This window comes from Octopus bimaculoides, chromosome 4 (assembly GCF_046866305.1).
Source record: "Octopus bimaculoides isolate indiv1 chromosome 4, ASM4686630v1, whole genome shotgun sequence".
Taxonomy (NCBI): domain Eukaryota; kingdom Metazoa; phylum Mollusca; class Cephalopoda; order Octopoda; family Octopodidae; genus Octopus; species Octopus bimaculoides.
Genome location: NC_142931.1, coordinates 1,527,135 through 1,544,131, shown reverse-complemented (window position 1 = coordinate 1,544,131; position 16,997 = coordinate 1,527,135). Strand labels below are relative to the sequence as shown.

At 37.8% G+C, this 16,997-nt stretch overlaps 2 protein-coding genes across 5 annotated transcripts in view; one reads left to right on the top strand and one right to left on the bottom strand.

Annotated features, from left to right (window-relative positions):
• Positions 1-1,265: 1,265 nt before the first annotated feature.
• Positions 1,266-2,481, bottom strand: LOC106869034 (arginine-hydroxylase NDUFAF5, mitochondrial). The gene has a single exon (XM_014914537.3). It carries the CDS (start codon positions 2,387-2,389, stop codon positions 1,364-1,366), a length of 1,026 nt encoding a protein of 341 aa, XP_014770023.1. The 5' UTR covers positions 2,390-2,481; the 3' UTR covers positions 1,266-1,363.
• Positions 2,482-2,925: 444 nt separating this feature from the next.
• LOC106869038 (sorting nexin-14) overlaps positions 2,926-16,997 on the top strand; it is a 64,440-nt gene continuing 50,368 nt past the window's right edge. For all 4 annotated transcript variants that reach the window (XM_089350143.1, XM_089350142.1, XM_089350141.1 and 1 more), the window contains exons 1-5: positions 2,926-3,135; positions 7,456-7,524; positions 11,237-11,288; positions 13,262-13,335; positions 14,290-14,368. In XM_089350143.1, coding sequence (XP_089206269.1) covers positions 3,035-3,135; positions 7,456-7,524; positions 11,237-11,288; positions 13,262-13,335; positions 14,290-14,368 — 375 coding nt within the window. In that variant the 5' untranslated portion in view covers positions 2,926-3,034. The remainder of the gene's footprint in view (positions 3,136-7,455; positions 7,525-11,236; positions 11,289-13,261; positions 13,336-14,289; positions 14,369-16,997) is intronic.

The window sequence follows — 16,997 nt, the reverse complement described above, 5'->3', positions numbered from 1 at the left end:
CTGACTCCCTTTGTATTACAGGTACAACTCATTTTTGCCAGTTGAGCGGAATGGAGCAACATAAAGTGTCTTGCTCAAGGACACAACACATCAGTGGGAAGTGAACTCACGACCTTACGATTGTGAGCTGAATAGCCTAACCACAAAGCCACATGCCTTCACTAATGAGATGAAATGTTGGTTGGTTGATTGGTCATGCTTTTTATTGTATGGGGAGAGTGGAAGAGAGGATAAACATAAGAGGCCACAGATGAGTGCACACGGGGGGGGGGGGGGGCAGTAGCAGCCATGAAACATTGGCAAAGATGACACTGGAGTTTGATGCAGTTTATCTGTTCCCTGTCCAACCCAAGCCAGCACAGAAAGTGGGTATTAAATAATGAAGATGTATATGGAGAGGGAGAGAGAAAAAGGCAGGGATTTTTCACAATATAAAAACATGGAGAGTAATTTTGTTTTCAGTGTTTTTTACTTTTTGAAAATTATTCATTTCATCATTTTGTGTAAGTACCAAGAAGTTTAATAAAAGTGAAACCATATTTATTGTATGCCGTATTCCCTGAGAGTAACTATTGCTGGCAAAAGTATGCTTCCAAAGTGATCTGTCATCTGATGGTTAATGCTCATCTAAAAGAATCTTTAGAGTAGTTCCTGCCTGATGATTATGTGACATGAAACTCAAAGACAGAATTTAGTTTCAATAAATCTTACACTCTATAATGTTGTTTGCCTTGTATTATGGCATCTGACCCAGCATACTGGTGTGTCACCACCTCCACCAGAAGCTCCCGACTGGCCTATTGCCACCAACTTCAGAGATATGGAGATGAAGATTATTTCTTACAGGGACCTGACCAGCTGTTTGTGCTGGTTGATGTGGAAACCCCAGGTGTTCTTGGACCCTGCACTACCAAATTTCTCTGCAAAATTGGCCTGTCTGAGAAATGAACACTGCGAGGTGGAGTTGCTGCTGACCATTCTTCGTAAAAATGGCATCAGAGTCATGATTTGGGGGGCTCATTGCATGTCATGGAAAAGACGTTTCAAACTCATTATTTTATATCAAACTAAGAACATCTTAATATTTTCATAAATTACTTAACTAAATTTATTTGAATTCCATTTACATTTTTTTACTCTATTACTTTCGATCTCGTTTCAGTACAAAAAAAAAAAAAAAAATGAAAAAAAGACAGAAATATTTAATATTTCATTATACTTCAATAATAAATGAAATTCAGAGCCAAAGAAAAATAATAACTTACTGCTGTGAAAAAATGTTTTATCTCAACTTTGCATTCCAATATAAATAAATAAAACAAAAAAATTCTCTCGAAGGATATAAATTTGTCTACAGTTTAAATTACTTCTCTTTCGTTAATTGATCAAGTTTACTTAAGTCTTTCAGAGAAACTGTCGCTGAACCTCTTGCGGCAGGTTTAGGTTGTGAAGGGTCTGGTTTCCAGCCTATAAAATTAAGAATTTGAAATGTAGCTGGTATACTGTTCTCAGTGCCATACATTTCTTTATAAATGGAAGCAGCGGCGAGCATTGAATCCCGATGTAAGAAATTCTTGCGTGACCATGCACAATTACTTTCTCCCATCCCTTGTAAATCAAACAGCAATTCGTAAATGGAAGGGTAATTAATGACGATTTCGTCGAAATCTATCGTTAATAAGGAGAAATTTGCCTGAGTGAGTAAACCCCCCAGTTCCCTGACATCAGTGTAGGGAGATATATGAGGGGCAAAGCCGCCTTCTCGCTCTGTTTCGGCCAACTGTAATGACACGCGAAGTTCATACAAGGTGTCCGAGCCAAATATACATCCAATAAAACAACCGTCCTTTTTCAAACATTCATTTATCTGTCGGAAAGTTCCCGGGAGATCATTCACCCAGTGAAGAGATAAACTGCTAACACACAGGTCCAAACTATTTGCACGGAAAGGTAAAAATTCTTCATCGACCAAAACTTTATAAGTCGGTACTTCAGAAGACACGGCACTTTTGCGCAAAACACCTTGAGACATATCACATTGATATAAAGTTCCTACCATATCTTTGTAAATACACTTGGAGACATGGCCATAACCGCAGCCCAGATCCAATGCAGTATCAAACTTTCTCTTCACGTCACAGATTCGGTCAGCAAGACGAAAGCCAACAACATCTTTAACATATTCATATTTTTCTTGGTTTGGTTCAAACGCTGTCCTTTCACGTTGAAGACGTTTTGTTTGACGATCAAAGACATTCATGATAATTTGTTTTTGTGTGGCAAGATATCTGTTAAATGTCATTGTGTGAGAAAAATATTTGATACAAAATGGAGCATGATAAAATAAACGTGGGCGATGACAGCAAAACAAAATCCGCGAAGAAGACATCGCAAATTGCGGGTCCAACCACTCATCGATACTAAATCCCTTTTCCAGATATAAGAGAGTTATGATTGATGGGAGGTAACTCTACCAAAGGTCATTCGTTCATTCATTCATTCAATCGTTCAATCATCATGTAACGCCCATGTTAGATACCATCTAATAAGTAAATATTTAAGTATATGAATAAATATTAAACTTATTCTAATTTATTTCCTCTCTCTATTGTTGTAAATTTTGGAATATACTCAAAATTATTCAAAAATTTATCCTTTTGGCTATAGTATTAAATTAACTCTATTAATTTATTTATGCTGCTGAGGATAGTTTTGCATTTAAATTGATGTAATGATTGTATTGTTCAATTAAACTGCTGGAGTTCTGCGATGCAAATGATCTTATGGTTTGCAATACCAACTTCAGGAAACCTGCCCGTCACCTACCGTTCACATAACCAACGACGCTATTGTACACTAATTACCATATCAATTATATAAGGGGACATAATCACTATATATATAACGACCTGCTTATCTCCCCTCGTGCACTTAATTATGTCGTAAATCGTTGAACATGGTTAACTTGTCCACTTAAAACATTCCAGTGAAACTCGCCCATACACCGCACATATTAGAGTTTAATTATAATAAAATGGCTATCCCGTGGTATCTTATAAAATTCTATGCTCAGAACCATACAAAATTCACGTCAGCAGTCTTGGTGCTGTTTATTGCATCAATTATCTTTCACACGTAAGTACAAAACTGTTATATGGACTGTTATTTTTGTTGTTGTTATATTTTCATTATTCAACCAAAATTTCGTCTAATGAAAACATAATTATTAATGTGTCTACTTAGAATCTTCCACTCTACAACGCATCCTACAAATACACACACACGCCCTTGTGAGTGTTTATATATGTGTATATATATATCTATCTATATATATATATATCTAAATACACACACACCCATACGTTTGTTGTTTACAAGTGTTTTCTGTTTCCAGAAATTACACATTTTTTGTATTTCTGCTTAATAATGCTCGATTTTACAATTACTATATTTTACCTTATTGTCATATGTCCATCTATAAAAGTATTTATTAGAAAATCTAATTACGTTGCGTCAGTTATGTGTGTGGTAGGCGTCATTATTGTAAATTGATTGTGTGCGTGCAATTAAAACAAAAGTACGAAAGATGGGTTGACAAAGAAAGACATGCCGTAATATTTGTTCATTAGATTTTCTTGACGAGAATTAAGGAAATTTGTGGTAAATATGTTGTGTTTGAATTATTTTACTTCAGTGGTTGGTGAAATAATTGCTGTAATTCTTGGGCGCAGAATTAAGAAAAAGTAATAGTGTTTGGAAGATATTCAAAAGGGAAAATGCTATGGGTAACAATCAAGGAGTGGGTTTACATAGGGGCAGTAGTCGGTGAGTAGGTTTAAAGGAGCAATGACTATTGTAGTAGCAGTATAAATTGCAAAGAGGTGTACAAAGCTCGATAGTGGTTCACTATTCTGTAGAATGTTGCTCGTTAAAGGTCGGCCTCTCAGTCTGCGTAAGGTTTTCTATGTTAAGTGATCTGGACTGTGTTTTCAGCGTGTATAACTGGTGTACAGTTTTAGTGTTTTCTTTGTATTAAATTCTGTGTTTTTAGATGCTCAGATCTGAAATATTTTCTGATTTCAGAAAGAAAAGCCAACGTTTGCGAAGCAGTTTTGACTTCGCGACGAATATGTTGTTTTAGTGAGAGTTTTTTTTTGCGATGGTTTTAGTTGTGGTTTTCGGGTAGTGAAGAAAAGCTCCATCAGTTGATGATGTGACAATGACTAAATCTTGGCCATTTATTTTGGACAGAACCAACAGAATATGTTTGTAGAGATGTTTGGAGGCAAACACAAGGCAAAGTTTTCCTAATGTCAAGGGCAACAACTGTGCTTTCACCAAAATGTTCAAGGGCAGACATCGTTTTCCTATAATGTACGGCTTCCACGAGATATGTAGTTTTGGAAATTTTACATCTGTCTGTTATTGTCATGTTAATGAATAACAGTAAAACTGTGATTTAACAAATGTCCTTTGGTTATTTATACTGGTCTGTAGAGGACCTGTTTGTCATATATTATTAAACATGGGTCAAACAGCTCTGTATGTGGAGAACTAAGTTTGAAATATTTCTCTGGTTAGTTATTGACTTCTTGAAATTATAGATTACAGCAAAAGCAACTTCAGACTCGGGGCTAGAATGCTGCCAAGTTGACAACCAGTGTGGAAAAGCAAGGTCTGGAAGCTCAAGGGTCCTCTGAATATTCAGAGATTTAGAGATGTGTTACTTGAAGCACTTGACGAGGACAACTGGAGGTTCCTATGGGACAACCTGTCGAGGGCCACTGGCCGAATTTGTGGCTAGTGGAAGTCTCCTCTCAACGTAAGGTAATATGCTGGTGCAACAGTATAGTTGACAGAGCCATTAGAGAAAAGAAACAGGCCAGAAAGTACTGGAAGTGTGATGATAGCAGGGAACTATATCAGGTAGCTAGAAGGGAGCCTGAGAGACAGGTACACTTAACCAGAGGGGAAGCAGAAAAGTGGAAGCTTGCCGGTATTCTGTGGCATGATGACAAGGGGATTGAAGTGTTTCAGATGCCAAGACAGTGTATGAGAGAAGATCATGATGTTAGCCGAAATGAGATGCAGTTTGGTTTTCATGCCTGGGAGAAGCATGACTGATGCCATATTCTTGGTAAGGTGACTGCAGGAGGAGTGTTTAGCCTAAAATAAGCCTCTGGACTTGGCTTTTGTTGATGTGAAGAAAGTCTTTGACGAGGCCAACAACACCCTTATCTGGTGGACAATGCAGAAGCTAGGAACAGATGAGTGGTCAATAAGAGCTATACAAGCCATGTAGAGGGATGCTGCCAGTAAGGTGAAGGTTGGCAACGCGTATAGCAATGAATTCAGTGTACAGGTAGGAATTCACCAAGGATCAGTTCTCAGCCCCATCTTGTTTATCTTAGTCCTCCAGGCCATAACAGAGGAATTCAAGACTGGCTGCTTCATGCAAGCTCCTCTACTGATGACCTTGTTCTTAAAGCTGAATTACTACCTGACCTAGAGAAGAAATTTCAGGTGTGGCAGTAAGGCCTGGAATCTAAGGGCCTTGGAGTTAATTTAACAAAATCCAAAGTCCTAGTAAGCAGGAAAACAAGCAAATCACAAGTCCCTTCAGGGAGATGGCCTTGCTCAATGCATAAGTTGGGTGTTGGTAGAAACTCCATACGTTGTACCCAGTGCAAGCTTTGGACACATAAGAGGTGTAGCAGTATCACAGGTAGGTTAATGGAGAAAATAGTCTTTGTGTGTGGCAAATGTGGGGGTACAATAAGCACTAAAAATGCACAGACAATAGACTCCCTCAAATGCTCAGTGGGGATCATCCTTAGAAATAGTAGATAGCTTCTGTTACCTAGGTAACCAAGTTAGCAGTGGAGAAGGAAATTCTGAAAGTGTAATTGCTAGAATAAGAATGGGCTGGGCAAAGTCCAGAGAGCTTCTACCTTTTTTGGTGACTAAGGGCCTCTCCCTCAGAGTGAAAGGCAGATTGTATAATGTGTGTGTGTGTGTGTATGTACAGCTATGTTACATGGCAGTGAAATATGGGCTCTGACTGCAGGAGGACATGGGAAGGCTTGAAAGAAATGAAAGCAGCCGGCTCTGCTGGCTGGGTAATGTCAGTGTGCAGGCATGACAGGGTAAATGATTTTAAGAGGAAAACTGGGTGTAAGAGGTGTCAGATGTTGTGTGCAAGAGAGCTGAGAGGTCTTTGTCTTGCAGGTGCTGGTGCCACGTAAGATGCACTCATGCTAGTGGCATGTGAAAAGCACCCAGTACACTCTGTAAAGTGTGATTGGTGTTTGGAAAGGGCATCAAGCTATAGGAACGATGCTGAAACAAACAATTGGAGCCCAGTGCAGCTCTGTGGCTGGCCAGCTTCTGCCACTGTCCAGCCCATGCCAGTATGGAAAACGGATGTTAATGTCACATTTCAGAAGAATTTACTGTCATTAATTGGAATGAATCCTCCTATGTTAAAGGGTAATTAATGCAAAAGTCTCTAATAAATTCATTATCCAGTTTCAAAGAAATTTTCAAATGTATGAAGCCAGATAAAGCTGATAAAATTTATGCAGTTTGTTACTATGGTATTATGAGGGCAAAATATTTTGTTGAATCTTAGCGAACAAACAAGACTTTATTAAAACAATTCTCTGACAACATGTTAATAACAAATCTTGTGTCTTGGGAGGGTCATTGTACCAATGATAAATAAACACATGCACTGGTTTGGCTAACAATGAAGAAGTAATATTGAACCAGTACATGTTTATTATTATTGGTGTAATAACCTTTCCAATATATAACAAGATTTACTTAAACAAATATCTAGATATGGTAAATTTCCTTCACCATTTCTATCAGATTAAGTAAAAAGTAAGCAACATTTTGAACCATAAAGAATTTGCACCAGACTTTTGCAGAGTTTTGAATAAAAATACCCAAGGACAAGCTTTAGGATTGGATGACACTCCTATAACTCCATCGAGGAGTTAAAGGCCCATGGCATGTGATATATGTATGTGTGTAGATTTTTAGTGAGAAATAGGAGTGACACACACCACAGAAGTCAATCCATGTAGTTGGGAGAGTGTGTGTGTGTGTGTGAAACCAATAATCACAGCTGTCATCATCAATGAATCTGAAGGTTGCATAAATGCAAGAAAGTTTACGAGTTCCAGAAGAATAGACAATTAATGTCATTTCACTATATTATTTTATATCTTATATTAATATTAGAAGATTATAAATAAAACGTGAAAAAGACAGATTTGGAATTCCTTTGAGTAATACATACATACATACATACATATATATATATATATATATATATATATATATATATATATAACAATGAAAAAGTGATTACTGATTAATTGTTTCCAAATAATAACATTATTGTTATAAATGATATTATTAATTATTATTATTATTATTCTACTACAGTTACATTCATCTATTTCTGTTGGTGTGGTCATTTATATTTGGCATTGTTGTTGCCTACTTCATCTTAAGGTAAGTCCACCTAATCTGTCGTTAGTAACAGACCATTAATAATAACTCAATGAAGAACATTTGCTAAAATATGAACAAATTAAAATAACAGTTGTGTTTATCAAATATATATAAAAATCCTATACATGTATGTGTGAATCTGTATCTCTTCTCATCATTGTTTAAAGTCCCTCTTCCACGTTGGGTCGGATGATTAGACAGGGTCCAAAGGGTTTAAGGCCTACGTCCTGCTCCAGTGTTTGCTTTGGCATGGGTTCTGTGGCTGGATGCCCTTCCTAATACCAACCAATTTACAGAGTGGACAGGTTGCTTTTCTTGTACCACTGGCACCAATGAGGTCACCATGCAGCTTGCAAACATATGAAATCCAAAGGGAGGGGCAGGTGACAGAAGGAGGTGGGGGGAAGAACAGGTTCTTGTTGCAGGGTTGCTACATGGCTACTCATTTTCAGTGGAGAGAGTGAGAACTGAATCAGTAGTAGCTGTGAAGTGATAAATAATGGTGATGAGGTGACCCAAAGGCCCTTCCACAGTCAAAGTGAAGAGAAGTGAATGTGTCTCCATGTCTGTAACAAAATATTGAACACATTTAACTCAACCAGTTCTTAAAACAGGACATCTTCAGAAGTCTGTAGACAATGGTTTTATTTCTCAAACTTAAAAAAACGATTCATGTAATCTCTATCTTTCCTGATGCATCTATTACATTGTCTTTCTATGGACAGGAGATCTTGGCATTTAGCCTTGACGTAACTGGTGTTCACAAAGAACTTCACTCTGAAGGACATTGTACCATGTGTACTTAAATTCGAGTACACATGGTATTGAACTTATATCATCTGACATTTACTACTCAAATTGTCAACTCAAACCATCAACTGGTCCAACACTTGACCCATGTCTGAGTTTACTGGACACCAATCTGTTACAAACTCTCCCCCTACTCCTCTTTGCTTTTCTACTGCTACCACAGGGACCTCTGTTCCTTTTCTTTCATTCTCTCCTCTCTTCACCCTTATTGTATACACACCACGCCGTCCCACCCTTCCACTAACCCCTTTACTCAGTCTTTCCCACTGAGTTCTCTGGAATTCCCTCCTTGGAATTCCCAACACCTCGAGCTGTTGACTTGCAGTTTTTCAAGAGGACCATTAACCATATTGAGAGCCTTAAAGACTGTTAATGCAGACCCTTACTCCATATAAAGCCAAAACAAAACAAAAAAAAAAAAAAAAAGGTAAAATTCAGGTCAGGTGTTTGGTTTGAGGATTCCCTCCAATTTCCACCTTCTCAGGATTCACGTAAAACAGATCATGACACTGTTCATTGCTTCCTAAAACCATTTAAAAAACTTTCATTTGATTGTTTTTTAATGTGTTGCTGTAATCAACCTTCATAGAATCCCAAAACTTTCTGAATTATTACACTTGGACACTTGGTATCCTTACCCTTCGGTTTTACTTCTGAAATACCATTCCAATGAGAGTCTTTTTATGTCCTTCAACTTCCTCTTCCTGTTGTTCCTCTCCTTCAGAGTCCTTCTCTCTGATATCATATTGATGTGAACAACTTAGCAAATGCAGTGGTTGGCAATAACAAGTGAATCTCTCTACAAAACATTTCTTCCAACAATCCATGTAAAATTGAGCCAATTAGTTGCCTGACTTCTCTAATGTAGCAACCCAACGAGTTTGCTTTGCAACCCCTTGGGCTTGAGTTCAATCCTACTGTGTGGTGTCTTGGTCAAATGTCTTTTGTCATTGCCTTAGTTTGATTCCAGTTTTGGGAATGGAATTTGGTCGATAGAAGAATTTGGTCAATAAAAACTGTGGAAGAGCAGAAGAAGTGTTACTGTAATTAGATCTAAAACTTAATCCATTATCTGGCTTAGCATTTTCATCTGGTCCCTGGGTGTCTCCCAGCAGAGTAGGCCCTATTGGAAGTAGTTAGTACAAGTTACTGGTCTGAGGTTATCAAGGTCTTCCTCTCTTTTGTTCACCAGTAGTGAAGGCCCTGCAACAACAGGATCCTTGGACACTATAATAATGATAATAATAATAATAAAGCTGTGTCTACTAAATCTTGTGGTAGCTAAGGGTGAAAATTTGTTCTAGTTCAGCATGAAATCGATGAAAGATAAAATTTTTGGAATACGATGGTGGTTTAACTTGTATAATATTAATATTTTCCCAAGGTCTGTATTTGTCCCCTGATTGAAGCATGTAGAATTAAGCTTAGGATCTGCATAGACAACAAAACAAGTGAATTTGAACCCACCACTTCTCTTATGACAATAAAGGGGATGATGGCTCCAATAATGGAGTAATTTCTATTGCCCTGTCTCAGACTATTCAACAACAACAACACCAACAATTAATATAAAATGTAAAGACCCTCCTGGCATTCATTGATCAGGAGAAAGCTTTTGACAAGTCACCTGCACTCTCTCTCTTTCTCTCTCTCTCTCTCTCTCTCTCTCTCTCTCTCTCTCTCTCTATCGAGAGTGCTAGGTGTTGATGAATGTCTTGTGGGATATGTTCAAGCTGTGTGCAAGGAGGAGTTAGCAAGGGTTTGCTGCTCTGTCCTCTCTTATCTTAGTCCTTCAGGTCATAACAAAAGAGTTTAAGACTGGCTGCCCTTGGGAACTCGTCTATGCTGATGATCTTGTTCTTGGATCAGTGCAGTCTGTTGACAGAGAAATTGGACGTAAGAGGTATCAGATGTAGTGTGTAATAAGGGAGAAGACTCTGCTAGTAAATCATGTGATGCATATGGATGAGGAGAGCTGACTAAAGAAGTGCTGCTTACTAAAGGTAGATGGAATCTGTAGAAGAGGGAGACCAAGGAAGACATGGGATGTAGAAGTAAAGACTGACCTGTGACCTCCTACATCAATTGAGTTTGATGGAAGGGACAAGAAAGGACCAAGATAGTTGGTGATTCATTGGGATTATGCAGTTCCATCATTCTCAACAAAACTAAGGTCCTAAAATCATTTTATAGCTCTGCCCCTGCTTCCATCTGTTCTTGTCAAGCCTTCCCTACACTGCATCTCTCTGACACCCACTTCACCATCACACTTCTAAACGTAGCGTTTTTCATTCATTTCACACTCTCAAAAACTTATCTACCCCCCCCCACTTACCCTTCCTAATCCTCTGTTCCTATTCTTTCTTTCATATTCCCCTTCTTGTATATTGAGGGCACACCCTGCCACCTCATCACTGCTATCTCTCTTCCCATCTGGGGCTGTATCTTCTCCATAGCTAGGCACCTGTCCCCGCTTTAGCTTCTCTGCTTCACCTTCCGCTCAGTTAAGGGAATTTCCCTTTTAAATTACTTGGAAGTGCCGGGGTGCCATATAAAACTCACCCTGTACACTCTGTAAAGTGGTTGGCGCTCGGAAGGGGATCCAGCTGCAGAAACCATGTCAAGGCAGACACTGCAGCTTGGATGCAGTCCTCTTGCTTGTTTGATTTTTGTCCAACCATCTGACCCATGCCAGCATGGAAGTTGGATGTTAAATGAGGATGATCATAATATAAAAAAGGAAAAAAACAAACAAACAAAAACGGAATTTTTAAGATAAATTATTTAAATCTGATTTGGACTTTGATTGTAGAATTTTTGTCTAAATTCTGTAATGGTTTCAATAATTTCTGTTTTCTTGTTATCCTTTATTAAAAATGATTTTATTTCTACTTTCTGACAGTAAGGACTCCCTGCTCCCTAATTTATTGTTTATGTACAATCGGAAAATACTCGTAAGTATAAATAAATGCTTATAAATTGCATGAATAATTTCTAATTTCTTTGCTGTTTCTGTATTTTGGTAACTTTGGTATAAAATCGCATTAAAGTAAAATAATAGATGAAAAAGAAAAACCTCAGAAATGCAGAAATATATTCAAATTATGGACAAAGTTCACTATAATGTGGAAGTTATAATGAAATTGTTTTCTTAGATCAGAGTAATAAGGCATTTCAACAGAACATCTTTACCCCTGGGAATTACCGGGTACAAAGACCTGTTGGGGCAAGTGAAAGCGAAATCGTGAGGGCACCACTGTTTGAGCGTGATCGTTACCAGCGTCGCCTTCCTGGCACTTGTGCTGGTGGCACATGAAAAGTCATTCGAGTGAGATCATTGCCAGTGCCGCTGGACTGGCTCCTGTGCAGGTGGCACGTAAAATACACCATTTTGAGCGTGGCCGTTGCCAGTACCGCCTGACTGACCTTCATGCTGGTGGCATGTAAAAGCACACACTACACTCTCGGAATGGTTGGCATTAGGAAGGGCATCCAGCTGCAGAAACTCTGCTAAATCAGATTGGAGCCTGGTGTAGCCACCTGGTTCACCAATCCTCAGTCAAATCGTCCAACCCATGCTAGCATGGAAAGCGGACGTTAAATGATGATGATGATATATATATATATATATATATATATATATATAACAGCTTTTGTTATATTTTCTGCTGCTTTTAAATAAAGTATATATATATATATATATATATATATATATATATATATATATATAGACTTTCCGTATTCCCAAGCGTCATACTAATACATCCTTTTGTTATTTACACCACCTGTCCTCGTCTGTTGTTGTTTTTTCGTATTTTCCCATATATATATGCATATATATATATATATGCATATATATATGCATATATATATATATATATGCATATATATATGCATATATATATATATATGCATATATATATGCATATATATATATATATATATATATATATATATATATATATATGCATGGCTGTGTAGTAAGAAGCTTGCTTTGCAATTACATGGTTCCATGTTCAGTCCCACTGTGGCACTTTGGGTAGGTGTTTTCTACTATAGCCTTGTACTGACCAATGCCTTTTAAGTGGATTTTATGGACAGAAACTGAAAGAAGCCTGTCATACATGTATATGTGTTTCTGTGTTTGTCCTCCCCCCCAACATTGCTTGACAACCAATGCTGATGTGTTTACATCCCTGTAACTTAGTGGTTCAGCAAAAGAGACCACTAGAATAAGTACTAGGCTTACAAAGAATAAGTCCTGGGGTCGATTTGTTCAGATAAAGGGCGGTGCTCCAGCATGACCACAGTCAAATGACTGAAACAAGTCATAGAATATATACACACACACACACACACACACATATATCATCATAATCATCATACATCCATTTTTCCATGCTGGCATGGGTTGGACGGTTTGACTGAGGGCTGGTCAGCTGGGGAGCTGCACCAGACTCCAGTCTGGTTTGGCATGGTCTCTACGGCTAGATGCCCTTCCTAACACTAACCACTCCAAGAGTGTAATGGGTGCTTTTTTACATGCCACTGAATCAAGGTGAGAGACGATGATTAAAAGCTGGTTAAGACCTGTGAGACAAGAGCTCAATTGAGAAATGATGTTAAGGAGTCTAATAGGAGGAAGATATCTCGTTTGACCAAAAGATGTTGTCTGGTTGTCCATCTTTGGGTGTTATTGCTAAATGTTAAATAATCACCATTCTAATGAACAACAACTAATTTAATCACTGGGACACACTAGAATTTACTTTTCTTTTTTAAATTTTCTTTACTTTTCTTTTTTTCTTTTTTTTTTCTCAAACAAATCAGTTGATAAATTGCTTTTTTTTTTCTAGATTTTTTTTATTTTTGTGGATTTGAAAATTTTAATAAAAATTGGAAATAATTTCAACTTTAAATTTTACAGAAAGAAGAAGAGGAACTGTCTTTGATGAAAACAATGTGTAGTGTTTGTGGACAAAGAAAATGTCCTCGTCACAGGTAACATACATTTCACCTTCTATTACCTTCTATGTTTGGTTAGTTTGGGGAACTTCTGTCTTTTTCAAATACTTTTTTAATTGATTTAGACTGGCCATACTGGAGCATAGACTTGATGGGACTTAGTTGATCATATTGACCATTTGTATTTATTTTTGTTTCAATGTTTTTGTTTAATTACTTAATCGAAGGAATTCAAGTTGTGAAGGTCATGGAGAGAGTGTCATAGCACGATTGATCCATGTTAGGATTGACCTAGATGAGATGCAACTTGGCTTTGTGCCTGGAAGAGGTACCACAGATGTAAGCTTCCTAGTGAGGCAACTGCAGGAGAAATACTTGCCTAAGAATAAATTCCTATTGCTGGCTTTCATTGACTTGGAGGTGTTTGACCCCTGTCAAATGCTGCTCTTCTCAATAATTTGGTGATCCTTAAGGGAGCTTAGGTGTAGATGAATAATGGTTTGTGAGAGATGTAGGATTTATGTACAAAGATGCAGTCAGTCAATAATGAGGATGGAGCCTGGTGCAGCCTCTTGGTTTGCCAGTCTTCAGTCAAACCGTCCAACCCTTGCCAGCATTAAACAACGATGATGATGATGAGGAGGAGTAGAAAGGGCTAAAGTACAAGAAAAAAAAAAGGGTTATAGCAGAACCAGTTTCTTGCAGTAGAGGGTACGACTGACTATTTCACTCTACCAAAATGTCATACACATTATCATTTTTGTGAATCATTCAGTCAGAAAGGTAGGCAGTGCTAATAACCCCCCTTAACAGAACTTCCAAGACTATTGGGTGGGGAGGTGTAGTCAAACCAATCATCTCAATTGAATCCTAGCAGCAGGATGCACTCCAAAGCATCACTGTATTTATTTCATTTTACTCAACTTTTTGCTGTTTCTATTCGTTGATTTACTGTTTATATATATATATATATTTTTTTCTCCCTAAAAGACCTGAGCTGAATATTCTAGCTTTCCAGCCTTGGAATGGTATTAATATTCCACAGAGTGTAGACAAAGCTGTTGGCGAGGTAAATGTCAGCTTCACGCATTTTTATATTTAACGTTTCCTTAATTTCTGTTTGAAACGAATGTTTTGCTTTGAGAATGAATCTCATCTTGATGTTGTGTCAAATGGTCTCTTTGTAACATCTAAGTAGAGTGCTCCCTAATTTAGCCCTTGTGGCCAATAAAAGGAGAATTATTGTAAGGTTAGCACACTGGATGAAATGTTTAGTGGTATTTCACCCATCGCTACGTTCTGAGTTCAAATTCTGGTGAGGTTGATTTTGCCTTTCCTCTTTTCGGGCCGATGAAATAAATACCAGTTGAACACTGGGGTCGATGTAATTGACTAATCCCCACCTCTCCCAAGCTGCCCTTGTGGTAAAAATTTGAAACAATAACTACTACTACTACTATGGTAGCAAGGTGGCAGACTCGTCAGACAAAATACTGCAAATAATTTGTTCATCTCTGCATTCTGAGTTCAAATGCTGCCAAGGGCAACTTTGCCTTTCCTTGTTATGAGATCAATGAAATACGTACCAGTTGAACCATGGATTCAATGCAATTGACCTATCCCTCCACCCCCCCACCTAAAGTTGCTGGCCTTGTGCCAGAATATGAAAGAATTATTATAAGTTTTTCTTTGGTAGTTTAATGCAAGTTTCAACTGCATCAACTGGTGCACCTCAATGGTGTTGCAACATGGTGTTCTTATTTCTGTGTAGCCTGGGGGAATGCAAACTCCCCCTGTTAGTCTGCTGCACCAGTTTTGTTAAAGGGTTTCGTTTCCTTGTTTCTTGTTGATCAGTTGTATTATTCTATTATTAAGCCTTAATCTTGTATTTGTTGTTTAAGCTGTGTTGTTTTAGATTATTAGATACTTGTTGTGGTGGTTGTTGTGGTGGTTGTGGTGGTTGTTGTGGTGGTTGTGGTGGTGGTGGTTGTTGTGGTGGTTGTTGTGTCTGAAGATTGATCTGATCAAGTTATTTTATTCACTCAGAAACTGTTCTCTTGAACTGATAGTCTCGTGCAAGATGTTGGCTGTGCCTCGCAGAGTTATATTTTTTTGGGTTGGGTGGGGTTAGTGTGTAGTGTTGTGAGTCCTGATATGGTTTCTATGTCTTTTTCCATGTTTCTTTTAATCATGCCTAATGCTTCAATTACGAGTGGTACCATTTCTAGTTTCACTTCTCCAATATTTCAAGGTCTTTCCCTGTTGACAGTTTCTCCATCCTCTTCTGGTAAATATTTTCATCAGAAGCGATTCAGTGTGCATGTGTTTGTTTTCCAGTCTTTTATCATAATGTCTGGATGGTTTGCCCTGATCTCTTTGTCACCTTGGATGGACATATCTCCAAATTATTATGGCCATGTTGTTGTCCTGTTCCTGTACCACTTCTTCTTTATTTCCACATTGAAATATTGGCATGTTGCTCAGTGAATGTAGCTGTCCACATGGTCATGCCCCTGTCCACATGGCCATGCCCCTGTCCACATGGCCATGCCCCTGTCCACATGGCCAAGCCTCTGTCCACATGGCCATGCCAGATTTGGCAAGGATTGGGCAGCCAGAGGTAATGTCTTGTCTCATTGTGCTTGCTTTCTTGCTTGCTTATCATCATCATCATCATCATCATCATCATTATTATTATTATTATTTTTTTTCTTGGCATTTTGTTTGTTCATCTTTATTTTCTGAGTTCAAATTCTGCTGAGTTTGACTTTACCCTTCATCCTTTTGAGGTCAATCAAATAAAGTACCAGATGAGTACTTCCTCTCATTTGTTGGCCTTGAATTAAAATTTGAAGCTATTATTATTATTATTATGATTATTATTATTATTATTACTACTGCTACTGCTACTAATTGGCCTTTCATCTGTCCTTACATTTTGAGTTCAAATTCTGCCAAGGTCAATTTTGCCTTTCATCCCTTCGGGGTCAATAAATTAAGTACCAGTGAAACACTGGGGTTAATGTAATCGACTAGACCCATCCCCCAAATTTCAGGCCTTGTGCCTATAGTAGAAAGGATTATTATTATTGTTGTTGTTATTATTATAAATTAAAAGACTAAAAGCATAATTATGTTGACAACTGAAGCCTGTTACGTATTTGAATGGATGATGTATATTTATTGCCAATTAACTAGTTAACAGCTGGGTTGTTAATTAACAATATAATTGGTCTGATATTTCCTTAACCCTTTGGCATTCAGGTTGCTTTGTTGTTCATATTGTTTTGAATTAAATCCTGAATTATCTTGTAGATTTGAAATTTCAATGATGTAATTGTTTACTGTTAAAATGACATTGTAGGGTAGGTGTGAGAGGCTGGAGCTGTCCAGTTTGAACATAAAGCAAGTAGAATATTTTGGTCAGATGTTGCGTTAGGAAGGGCATCCAGCTGTAGAAACCTTGCCAGATCAGATTGGAGCCTGGTGCAGCTGCTAGCTCTATAGATCTTAGTCAAGCCTTTCAACCCATGCTAGCATGGAAAAATGGAATACGGATGTTAAACGATGATGATGATGACGATGGTCAGTTTAAATGCTAAAGGGTTAATATAATGATGACTCTCAGTTATTCCTGAATATATTTCTACTCACTAATATATGAAGTGGCCAAAAGAGACTCTGAACAAATCACAGAA

Coding starts and splice junctions, on each gene's coding strand:
- LOC106869034 (XM_014914537.3), bottom strand. CDS start 2,389: ATGTCTTCTTCGCGGATTTTGTTTTGCTGTCATCGCCCACGTTTATTT.